Here is a 13,341-nt window from a genome sequence, read left to right as displayed (position 1 = left end):
AAAATATGTCCCAACAGAAATACTCCTCTGAAATGACAGACTTTAATGTTAGGACCAGACTATTACTGTCACAACACATTCCACATAAACAATTTGCTTCCGTCCCCACGCAGTGACACTGTGTGTTATCAGCATTTCTTTTGCCTAGTGGGGCCACTTCTCTGTTGAAAGCAACCTCCCAGCCCAGGGCTTTAGTCAGGGTTGGGTCAGTGCTTGACAAAGGCAGATGTCTGCTCCTAAAACCTCCCAAACACCTCTTTGTTTTCCATGTGCCCCAGTCAGTGTCCTGCACACACAATACAACCATACACATTGTATTACTTCAAATTCTGCAGTTGGTTCTGTTAGACTTAGACTTACACTTAGACTTACACTTCCTTTTTATTGTCATTCAAATTTGAACTTTACAGTACAGATAAGAACGAAATTTCGTTACATAAGCTCATGGTAGTGCAGGATAAAAAAGCAATAAGTTGCATATATAAATAAATAAATAGGTTATTGTACAGATAAGTATATTGCACTTTTTCACATGCGTCCACGTTTATGGATGTATGTTATATTGTCTTTTTTATTCCAGCGAGTTAATCCATTTTGGGGGGAGTTGAGGGGATAATTTAATTATGATGCGTTCAAGAGTCTTACGGCCTGAGGGAAGAAGCTGTTACAGAACCTGGTGGTTCTGCTTCGGAGGCTGCGGAACCTCTTTCTAGAGTCCAGCAGTGAAAACAGTCCTTGGTGGGGGTGGGAGGAGTCTGTTGTGGGTGTTTCCACTGTTGTTGGTTGCTTAATAACTCTGCTCTACTCTTTCTATTGGCTAAAGCAGGTACTAGTAGGTATTGTTTCTGGTACCTAGTCAGGTATCCAAGCAAGTTGAGCTGGTATCATATTTGAAGACCAAAAACAAATAAGACCACGATAAACAAAGAAGCTAGCATTAGCTTACCCTGTTGTTGTGTCTGTACTAATTCACAGTCTCCCTCAGTCTTCTCTTGGATACCGTAAATTCCTGACTATAAGCCGCTACTTTTTTCCTAAGCTTTGAACCTTGCGGCTTATAAAACGGTGCAGCTAATTTATGTATTTTTCTTTGCTGACGGCCGTAATGCAAATAGTTAAAAATATCATGAGCAAAGACACTGAATAGGTGTGTTATTGTTCGTGCTATGGCGCCATCTTTTGGACGAGTTAGTTCACTGCAGGTGCTGCAGAGTGAACGTCTACAGCAGGGGTGTCCAAACTACGGCCTGCCGGCCTCTTCAATTTGGCCTGTGAGACGGCACCAGTCCAATAAGCAACTTGGCCAGGCGCAGTATTTTCATATCATATACAAAATAGCCAACGTTTTGATAACTCACATTTTGTCGCCATCTGATGGCCATCGAAAAAAATTAATGTCAGTGACCATTAATTGTACATCCCCATAAATATGTGCACAGTATTTACTTTAATGACCCAATCCAAACAACCTTCCCTAGTCATGGTGCAGGAAAAAAAAATTTGCAGCACAAAAATTCAACCAACACGGTCACACATAACACAACCTGCTCATTGTAATCTAGGCCATTCAACCATGGTAAGTAAACATCGACAAAATATTTCTGTTTAAGTAACTAATTTCACAAGGTATACATTTGGCAGCTAATATATGGAAAAATATTTTTTTTTCCAAAAACTTAGTGGCTACGGCTTATATACCCGTGCGCTCTATAGAAGGATTGCATATGACGTCACATCCATTTTTCTTCTTCACGGCTTAATTCATACGATGGTCAAGCAGCTAGACCATAGCACTGAAACAATTGAGAGTGAGTCTAGAATTTGAGCAGAAAATGTCGTATTGCGGTTCTGTTCTTGGATTTTACAGTCGTTCAAATAGAGAGATAGGAAAGAGCTTCCAGAGAGTCCCGCAGGAAGTGGCTCATAAAGGTAATAAAGTCATGTAAAAAAGTGCGTCGAAGAAAATGGCTCTTAAAAATATTACTTTCATCATCTTGTGGAATACAATCTTACCGCTTGTGTTTGCAGCGATCACTTTATAAAATGTTTGTTTGAACATTTGATTTGTTTGAGAAAGTTTCTGTGATGCAATTGAGTTATATAGTGTTTGATAGCAGAACTAAACGTAAAGAAATGACAATAGATCGCATTAATTTTTTGTTCTTTTGTGGTTGCTATACCTGAATATAACTACAAAGACCTGGTTGTGCAAATAAAATAACGTCATGTTAGGTCCAAGTAATACGGTAAATACTGTGATTGTTCGTCCAATACATAGGGGTGTAACGGTACACAAAAATTTTGGTTCGGTACGTACCTCGGTTTAGAGGTCACGGTTCGGTTCATTTTCGGTACAGTAAGAAAACAACAAAATATAAATTTTTTGGTTATTTATTTACCAAATTTATAAGCAATGACATAACATACATATTAGAGATGCGCGGATAGGCAATTATTTCATCCGCAACCGCATCACAAAAGTCGTCATCCACCCGCCATCCGCCCGAACTAACATTTTATCAAAACCACAACCCCTCGCCACCCGCCACCCACCCGTTGTTATATATCTAATATAGACGATGCAAGGCAGAAAGGAGACTGATCCAATGCAGCAGAGACATTCAATGCATGCCACGCATTAATATCTCTTGGCCACGCATTAGAGGCTAAGAGATATTAATGCGATATAATATTATTTATCATTATTATAACATTATTGTCATTTCCATTAAGAAAGTGTTGACTATTGTTATTTTTTTTCCCTGGTCTTTAGTGTTCCCTTTTTTAGTTTGTCGCGTACCGCGTTTGCTGCCGGCGTTGCCATCTTTTTATTTTTTTCTTCTTCTGCTGTTGTGGTGTGCTGTGTCACGCCAAATTTCTTCCCCCTACAACCCCCCCCCCCACCCCCCCACCCCCCCCCCCCCCCCCCCCCCACCCCCCCACCCCACCCCATTTACTTCCGTGGTCATGTTTCCTCTTAAAACATTGACAGCGATCGATAGCACTTCGGCTTTGACTGCCCGTCGCTGGAAGGATACTTCGTCTTTGACAGCTGCTGGAATCTGAAGAAATCAATTATTGTTGTTTTTTTGTACAGGCGCGAAACAGGACAGTCGCGTGCCGGTTAAGGACCCCCGGTAACTTTGTGACTTTATTGGACGCAGCCCCGGAAGTAAATGGGGGGAAAGGTTTTTGTAGGGGGGAAGAAAATTGGCGTGACAGCTGCAGCAGTGCCTGATGAATAATTGCCTGTTTCAAAGAGTGCTGCTCGTTTTTCGTATGTGGGTAACAACATTTAACTATGTATATATATTTCCGAATAGGTTCAACCGCCACCCGCCCGAATCTATTTAAAATCTATTTTTTTCGTCACGCATCCGTCCGACCCGCGGATTATCCGCGGACTCCGCGGTTGTGTCCGCAAACCGCGCATCTCTAATACATACACTACCGTTCAAAAGTTTGGGGTCACCCAAACCATTTTGTGAAATAGCCATCATTCCTAAGAACAAGAATAGACTGTCGAGTTTCAGATGAAAGTTCTCTTTTTCTGGACATTTTGAGCGTTTAATTGACCCCACAAATGTGATGCTCCAGAAACTCAATCTGCTCAAAGGAAGGTCAGTTTTGTAGCTTCTGTAACAAGCTAAACTGTTTTCAGATGTGTGAACATGATTGCACAAGGGTTTTCTAATCATTAATTAGCCTTCTGAGCCAATGAGCAAACACATTGTACCATTAGAACACTGGAGTGATAGTTGCTGGAAATGGGCCTCTATACACCTATGTAGATATTGCACCAAAAACCAGACATTTGCAGATAGAATAGTCATTTACCACATTAGCAATGTATAGAGTGTATTTATTTAAAGTTAAGACTAGTTTAAAGTTATCTTCATTGAAAAGTACAGTGCTTTTCCTTAAAAAATAAGGACATTTCAATGTGACCCCAAACTTTTGAACGGTAGTGTATACACACAGGGTCCATTGCCAGGGTTAATGTGGTCAACATATATAAAATAAAAACTAAATAAGATAAGGCTCAGAATGGTTTCTTAACAAAACCTTTCTACATATAAAGTGCTTTTTTTGATTGATTGATTGAGACTTTTATTAGTAGATTGCACAGTACATATTCCGTACAATTGACCACTAAATGGTAACACCCCAAAAAGTTTTTCAACTTGTTTAAGTCGGGGTCCACGTTAATCCACATTAAACTGCCCCAAATTGTTGCTCAGATTAAATAAAGTGACAAAACTTTTCTTCTACATATAAAAAGTTTAACATTAAACAGTTTCAAGTCAACTCAGCTTTAGATTAACTTTTCTTTTCCCGCCCCAGCCTGGCTAACTTGGCAGTAAGAGGATATATGAGCTCATTGTTCTTCCACCATAGAAGTTGGTCAAAATCTAGTTTTTAATGCAATATGGACTTAAATCTGCTGCTATAAAAACATTTGTTATTGCTTTAGCCGTGCCTGACTTGTTGAGGAGAGGCTGCTTCAATGCGGTGTTGACGCTTCAAATGGGTCAGCATGTGTTATGAGTGTAGCGTATGTGTGTGTGTGTGTGTGGCCCTTTAATATGTGACAGCATGTGAGGTGAGGGTGTGGGCGACAGAGGTGAGGGAGCGGTAGCATGAGTGCAGGGAGTGGCTAGCGTTTTGTTGGATTGGCTGTGTGCAAGACCTCAATAAAGCCACGATTTGCAACTAATCGCCGGACTCGTCATTTACCCTGGAGTCCGGAGCTGTGGAGACCCACTGCCGGGTAGAGTGAAGGGCCGTAGTTTGGGGACCCCTGCTCAACAGCATATACTGAATCTTGATATCGCTGGCACACATTGCTGAACAACGGACATTTGCAGCTAAATAATGAGACAAAACATACAGACATGAATTGTAGATGAGTCTAATATTTGTAGCAGCAGCATCCATTTTCTCATTAGCGTCACGATCACAGCAGCATGGCACACGTTATGTCAATCAAATATGTTACTTACCGGGGCACGAATAAGTCCAACTTTGTCTTTCACCGAATAATGTTTAAGTTGTGCACCCCTCAGATGCAAAGACATGATGTGCCTCCAATCTTTTCTTCTCTAAATATCGTAAGTGTCAAGTGAAGTGAGGTAGCAGAACCTCTTGGTGATGAAAAATGGTTTAAATCTTTAAAAATCGTGTAAAAATCCACATTATCCCATTTTAAATATTTTTCATTATCACTTTAATATTTGCCTCTAAACCTTTCAAAATAAGCCTAAATCAGGTAAATAAACAGTAGCCTAATGGGGCTTAGACCAGTGGTTCTCAAATGGGGGTACGCGTACGCCTGGGGGTACTTGAAGGTATGCCAAGGGGTACGTGAGATTTTTTTTAAATATTCTAAAAATAGCAACAATTCAAAAATCATTTATAAATATATTTATTGAATAATACTTCAACAAAATATGAATGTAAGTTCATAAACTGAACATCAAATCAAGTAGGCTATTCCATTCATTACCATAAACCCAGAGTTTCCCTCATGCCATGATGGTTTGACCCTCACTAAAATGTCTGTCAAAAAGAACTGTGAAAAGAAATGCAACAATGCAATATTCAATGTTGACAGCTAGATTTTTTGTGGACATGTTCCATAAATATTGATGTTAAAGATTTTTTTTTTTGTGAAGAAATGTTTAGAATTAAGTTCATGAATCCAGATGGCTCTCTATTACAATCCCCAAAGAGGGCACTTTAAGTTGATGATTACTTCTATGTGTAGAAATCTTTATTTATAATTGAATCACTTGCTTATTTTCCAACAAGTTATTAGTTATTTTTATATCTTTTTTTCCAAATAGTTCAAGAAAGACCACTACAAAAGAGCAATATTTTGCACTGTTATACAATTTAATAAATTAGAAACCGATGACATAGTGCTGTATTTTACTTCTTTATCTCTTTTTTTCAACCAAAAATGCTTTGCTCTGATTAGGGGGTACTTGAATTAAAAAAATGTTCACAGGGGGTACATCACTAAAAAAAGGTTGAGAACCACTGGCTTAGACCATCGCCTGAAACCAAAAAGTAGGGATGATACTCGAAACCGGTTTTCCCGGTTGTTTGATAAGAAATGAACCGAGTCCTCGGACTCCAATCCCTTTTTGAGAACCGGTACCCGTTATCGAGACCACTATAGTAAAGAAAAAGAGTTGGTTCTTTATTCAAATCCCTCGGAACGAATCCCGTCCCGACCAGAAATGCTCCGTGTGACATCACAAGAAATGGCGTCACGTAGCTCAGTCATTAGGCGCAGATAGGGAAAGCAGGAAAAAAATGGACGGGAAAAAGCGCTCCAAGGTGTAATAAAGTTCAAAACAAAAAGGTATAATCCAATGAATAACTTTACTGAGAAATTTGAGCAGGGTAAAAACACATGAACACTCACAACCTGAAACATAGCAACCAGGCTAGCAACGCACCTCCTCTACGGCAGCTGTCGCAACGTTCTTAAAACAACCGCAGCACATACATATATGACATCTCCCTTTTTTAACTTTTGTTTTTCTTTACTTGTAAACAAAACAAAATCACACTGTATTTGTGTTGTCTGTCTAATTATAAATAATGCAGACGAAGCGTGTTGGCTGAGTTCTTGACGTTTACTTTCACAGTGTGCTCATAACCTCATTCTTAGCTGCCGGGTGACGATATGCAACACTTTTCGGGGCTACCGCGCATGCTCGTCACTCCCGTTGCATGCTGGGTAGTGTAGTTGTTATATTCCCTAGCTCATAACATCTTTCCCCCTATGAAGAAATAATGTTAACTCAATAAAGTGTATTTCTTTTTTTAGCTTTAACTTTTCATTTTTTAGCATTGTAACCACATTTGCAGAGAACCTTTCTCTTCATAGAATTTTCTTTCACTAAAGAAATAAAATGCAAAAATGTCAAAGCATCATAACAAACAGTTATGTCAAATAGCAGCAGAAGTGCACTTTTTGGAGAGCTGTATTATTTTCAGTTTTGTGCCCAAGGGACTGATTTTATTTAACACTATATTATTATTTATACACCTATAGTGATCACAGAGACAGGTTGTTTTTGTGTTACTGTATATATTTGTTTTTTTGAAAAATCCCACTTAATATACTTTGGCTAACAACAGTCAATATTTATTTATTTATTTATTTTTTTTTAGAGGGGTAACAGTCAATATTTATTTATTTATTAGATTAAATTGTTTTCTTACATAATAAAAGTGAGCTTTTGTTAAACCAAATATTGTGTGTTTTTTTCCATATACAACAACCTATCTGGACTCGATAAGAGAATCGATAAGGAATCGGTTCGATAAGAGGATTCGATAATAGGCTCGAACTCGATAATTTCTTATCAAACATCATCCCTACCAAAAAGTGCCCAAATTTGCCTCTAGGTCACGTGATTGCAACTCACCTATAGTCCGGAAAATACGGTAAATGTTGTCTACACCAGCTGATGAATACAGGAGACCCTCGTTCTCCATTGTTTAGCGTGTCTATTTCTGACTGATGTGTTCAATACAGCTTGATTTTCGCAGATTCTTGTGGTACTATTTTGAGGGTTTAGCCAGTACTGTACTAATTAGTATACTTTGGTTACCGCCCGAATGCAGCTGAGATAGGCTCCAGCACCCCCCGCGACCGCGAAAGGGACAAGCGGTAGAAAATGGATGGATGGATGGTTCAGGTCAATACAGCACACTACTGTTTGAGTATACATTGCATATGGCATGGATTCTCAAACTTGTATGAGTGGCACTTGGGCTTTGCCGTCTTCTTGTGGGCAAAGACAGAATTGATGGTCAATAACCATGAGTTTCATTTGGAAGAGACTTGAGCACATCATCAATCTATTTGACCCAATCCAAACAACTTTTCACTATTATGGTGTAAATTAACCAACAAATAAAGTCAGCACACAATCGCAAATAACACACCTCCTGCTCATTGAACATTGTGGACATTATAAAACCCATTCAGTCACTGTATGTAATTTAAAAATGACCCTTATATAAATCCATTACAGTGAATTTTGGAGTAGTTGTAAAGGCGCAATAACCTTTTTAGGAAGACCACTAAGCAGGGCGTTACAATAATCTATACGACTTGTAATAAAAGCATGCATTAGCGTCTCCATGTTGCTCTAAGAGAGAATTGGGCGAACTCTGGCTATATTCTTACGATGATAAAAAACTATCTGTGTTACATTTTTATATGTGATATTAAACTAAGGTCAGAGTCGAAATCGACGCCTAGATTTTTCACTTGTAGTGATGGAGTTAAAGAAAAAGCTTGTAGTTTCAATATTTGTTTCTCTCTCAGGGCCTCAGGGCCAATGACTAAAACTACAGTCTTCTCCTGGTTAAGCTGTAAAACGGTTATCTGCCGTCCAGGATTTAATATCTAAAATGCAATTAAAAAGAGTATCAGTTGGTCTCTTGTCATCAGGAGGCATGGAAGTTAATTCCATGTCTCCTGATGACAGAGCCAAGTGGAATTATGTAAATATTTAAAAGAATAGGACCAAAAATGTATCCTTGAAGCATACCACACCACATGGGATTTCATATGTGTATATATACAGTATATATCATATATTAACATAATATGTATATATGTACATATATACATGTATATGTATAGGTTTTATTAGACTTAGACTTCCTTTTATTGCCATTCAAATTTGAACTTTACAGTACAGATAAGAACAACATTTTGTTGCAGTAGCTCGTTGTAGTGCAGGATAAAAGAGCACACACACTTATATATATATGTGTGTGTGTGTATATACATTATTACTTTACATGCAGTCGACTTTCGGCCCCCGGCCAAGTTTGGAAACATCTGATCTAGATGTTGCAGGAACACCAGATTTGTTTTTTTAAATATAAAAAAAACAAAAACGTGATTGACTGAAAAATTATATCAGAAAAATAATTGTTCTGATACAGATTTTATTATCAAGAGTTGTTGAAACTGAACTCTAATTAAATTTTTCTTTGCTGAAATATTACCTGCAAGCAGATGCGCCAAACCATGATGATGAGCAGAACATATCATTGGGGTTAAATGGAAATTACAGTGCAAAAACAAAGCTTAACTAGCAAAATGTATTTAAAAAAAAAAAGACATGTTTATTAGGGACGGCGTGGCAAAGTTGGTAGAGTGGCCATGCCAGCAATCGGAGGGTTGCTGGTTACTGGGGTTCAATCCCCACCTTCTACCCTAGTCACGTCCGTTGTGTCCTTGGGCAAGACACTTCACCCTTGCTCCTGATGGGTGCTCGTTAGCGCCTTGCATGGCAGCTCCCGCCATCAGTGTGTGAATGTGTGTGTGAACGGGTGAATGTGGAAATACTGTCAAAGCGCTTTGAGTACCTTGAAGGTAGAAAAGCGCAATACAAGTATAACCCATTTATCATTTATCATTTATTCTTTTACTGCAGAGCGAGCTATCCCTTTTGAGCACATGATGTATGAACATCTCCAGAAATGGGGTCCGCGGAAACAAGAAGTCAAATTCTTCCTGCGGCACGAAGATTCTCCGACTGAGAGCAGCGATCAGGGTGAGTGTGTTTTACAGTTTTGCGTGCATTCCAGGGTCATCAGGGAATTCCACGTGTGTACTGGTGTGATCACTTTGAAGTTCCAGTTGATTTTTTTTAAATGTTCATGTTTATCCTTAAGTAGCTGAATTCATACACACTCCTGGAATGTCATCACACTCATGACTATTAACTAGCGTGAAAACATCAGCTAAGTTGGTGTTTGGATCTGTGAGGGAGGCATCTGTCAGTAACCATTTGCTCAAAGCTACAATTATTGCTTTCTGTCTTTGCCTGTGTAGTTTTTGAATAATACATCCCAGTGTAGAAAGCTACAGTACCTGGCTTTAGTCAGCCTTGCTCGTCCTTGTTCTCGAGTCCTTCTGTCATGTGCAATTTCATCAGTGACTTTTCCTGACAGTGCTTGTTGACTATAAATATGTGTGTGGGAGCGTCACCCCGCTTTCCTTCTGACTGGCTTTTCACTGATGGCCATCGTGTCCTCGCAGGAAGTCAACAGTCTCAGGATCAGACGAGTCGGAGGAGTGGCAACGCTGGAGAGAAGCCCAATGAGAACGGGGTAAGATTTTGGAAACCTGCACTAGCTTGTTGATAATCAACATCAACAGGATAGAAACACATGTTAAATCATGTCAATGAGATTGTAAAGGGTGTGGTAAATCAATCAATCAATGTTTATTTATATAGCCCTAAATCACAAGTGTCTCAAAGGGCTGCACAAGCCACAACGACATCCTCGGTACAGAGCCCACATACGGGCAAGGAAAAACTCACCCCAGTGGGACGTCAATGTGAATGACTATGAGAAACCTTGGAGAGGACCGCATATGTGGGTAACCCCAAAACAAAAACTATTATTGTATATGCTATGAATGCTTCCATTCAGTTAACTGCAGTCTCCTGATGATTTGTCTGCAAAAGCAAATCACCACATGGTTCTCTAATTACCACCCTTTTGTAATTAATTTAATTAACTCCACAGGATGGCAGGAGCTGCATTTGAAGCATCATGAGTGGTCAGCACCAAGCTGCTTTATGTATCTCTCTATGTGCTACTCAGCTTTTAGTGTGAAACTCGGCGTGTTACACTTGTGGTACTTTTGTTAACATTAAACTCATCAACTGTGTTAATGTTGGCTGAGCAGTTTGCCCCTGACCGTTATTACAACATTGGTTCTGTTGTTGCTGTGTTGTACAAGGTACCGGTACTCCTTAATTAATGACCATGTGGTATATGAGAGCTATGTTTTCCTTTCTGGCTTCTCATACACTCCAAGTCATTATTAAAGTAAACAACTCCAATTATCCCCTGCTTTTTCCCGTCCTCTTTCAGTTTAGGTAGATAAACACCCCGGCAATAATTAGAGCCTTTACGGTACACTACCTTAATTGGGTGTTACTCTCAACCCTGTTAGGAGTTGCCCGTCAGGTGTAACCTTTGTTGTGAAACTAGCTGCAACTTTGTGGTTCGTGTGTATGCTTGTGTCTGATAAAAGCTGCCTCCAGGGCCGCGTCCTCTCTTGCTCCCTCACTCCAACCATCTGTCCCAGATTTCACAATAGAAAAGTGATGCGGTCAAGGAATCGAAACTAATTCATCCTCCGGGCTGAAGAAGCGAGTTCAGCACTGTGTGTGCAGAGTGGACCGATTGTGTTTATACCCCCATTTCATTCTCGAAAATAGGAACTGGTTGCACAAGAGCACTCAAACAATTTAATACCATACCAAAAACTTTTGGTTTGATTGTTCTTCAGAAATTACCGTAAGCTCTTCCTGACAACAACTCTGTAAGCCGATTCTGCTCGACCTCTTAAGTGGCGAGGTTAAATTGTGTTTAGGTTTCCTTGTGAATATTCGATTTAAAGGATTATATCAGTCAGCCTGCAGGATGATGTAACAGTCCCTATGAGGATCATTGGTTTGGGATATAGCTCTTACTCTCAGGTCCATACAGAGCGGACTATCCTCTCTCGTAAAGAGCATAAGTGGCTTAAGGGAACTTGACAATGATATTTTATATATTGTATAGAATCACAATCTTTTCTGGTAATACTTGTTGGATAAATGCCAGTGTCTCTCAATAGCCCTTTTATATGTGCTGTTTAGACTCAATAGCCCTTTTATAAATGCTGTTTAGCCGCAATGAAGCTGATGTTCCCTGAAAGCAATGGCTTCCCCTCATCATTTCTGTTGGAGTCTGTGGGGTAATTCTCACTCCATCGCTGTCTGAGGGTGTGTCGGCTTCTCCCATGAGGGAATCGTCATCATGTGTCGCCTCAATGCGTTTTTGAGCGTGGCTGTTTCAGCCTGCCTCGTCTTTCCCTTGTCTTTGCTTCAGTTAAGTCACCTCATCAAACTCCTTTCTCAGACGGCATTTTGTCTTAAGTGACTGAACAAATGCTATGAAAGGATTAGATATTAAGGTTTCCCTTTTTTTTTTATTTAGCAAAATTTAGTTTATTTAAAAAGAGAAAAAAGTGTTTTAAATTATTGTTTATGTATTTCCGATACAATAAATTGTAATTCTTAATATTTATTACTTAATACATTTCAGCCCAGCAACTATATTAATATTCTGTGCAATTAAATATCAAAGGCCTATTTAAACGCGAGGGAGAAAAATCAACCGAACATATTCATTTAAAGGTTACTAGCCAATTTTAACAAAATAAACAAGAAAAACGACTCATGTTGAGGAAAAATTACCATAACTGTCTTTGATTATACCAAAGCTGCAGGTATTGAAGTGCTATTATAGTTAGCATACTATATATGCTCGAATCAGCAAGTCAATTCAGAGGGCATTATTATTATTATTCAGTTAACTGCTGAGTATCCTATAGTTGCAGGGTATGCGGTCTACAAACGCACGGGTGAAGAAATGTGGGTATTACCGGTGTGGTTGCAGCCATGTGTTTTTTTTTAATCAACTCTACATGATGACAGTAACTGCATTTGAAGCATTTTTTTTACAATATGTAAAACCTCCTTTTTTTCTTGTTGCAATTGCTTGTGCAACCCTTTTAAGTAGCAAACTAGTTGGGCCTGAATTACATGCACCCTCTTCTTCTTACTGCTAAATAGGTCAATCTTTCATGCCGCCACACAACAGATGACATGATCCGTCATTAAATAATCCTTAGTCAGGCAGTTTTAGTTCAAGTCGTAGTCACCAATTACAGCTCACTGTTTTCTGCCCAACAATTTAAATGGTCAGTTATGTGTGCAAATGGCAACTAGTCCTCCGAGCGACACACTCAGTGAGACTCTTCACAATTTGTGTCCCGTGGCCTGAATCATACTCCTACCAAAACTAGACATGGAAACCTCACACATTGAACTGTGTGTTAAGGTGGGTAATCAACGTGTGGAGCTCACCCTCTCGGAGCTGCAGGAGATGGCCACACGGCAGCAGCAGCAGATCGAGGCTCAGCAGCAGATGCTTGTCGCAAAGGTAGCGTCTCCCGACTTTTTAAATTGTCAAATCTTTCATTTCCAGCCACACTTAACATGCATGGCATTAGTTAGCCTCCTGAAACACATTTTAACACACTTAAATCTGCTTTTTTATGCTCTAACAAAAAAAGTGCAGTGACCTGTTTTAGTTATTACAGTAATAGTTTTATTTTGGGTTACAAATGTTTTGTTTTACAGAGAGCTCCGGCAAACATTATGTAATTAGAGAGGTGGGACGCAGTATGAGTCATCGGGCTGGTACTGTCCTTGTCGTCTTTTTAAGGGACAT

General features: G+C 39.3%; 1 protein-coding gene across 5 annotated transcripts in view; it reads left to right on the top strand.

Annotated features, from left to right (window-relative positions):
* ppp1r13bb (protein phosphatase 1, regulatory subunit 13Bb) overlaps positions 1–13,341 on the top strand; it is a 52,442-nt gene that overhangs the window by 23,605 nt on the left and 15,496 nt on the right. For 4 of the 5 annotated variants that reach the window (XM_062044530.1, XM_062044527.1, XM_062044528.1 and 1 more), the window contains 3 exons: positions 9,477–9,596; positions 10,085–10,155; positions 12,949–13,050. In XM_062044530.1, coding sequence (XP_061900514.1) covers positions 9,477–9,596; positions 10,085–10,155; positions 12,949–13,050 — 293 coding nt within the window. The remainder of the gene's footprint in view (positions 1–9,476; positions 9,597–10,084; positions 10,156–12,948; positions 13,051–13,341) is intronic. The other variant, XM_062044529.1, reaches the window with a different exon arrangement.

This window comes from Entelurus aequoreus, linkage group LG04, assembly GCF_033978785.1.
Source record: "Entelurus aequoreus isolate RoL-2023_Sb linkage group LG04, RoL_Eaeq_v1.1, whole genome shotgun sequence".
Classification (NCBI taxonomy): Eukaryota; Metazoa; Chordata; class Actinopteri; order Syngnathiformes; family Syngnathidae; genus Entelurus; species Entelurus aequoreus.
This window is presented reverse-complemented; position numbering and strand designations above follow the sequence as displayed.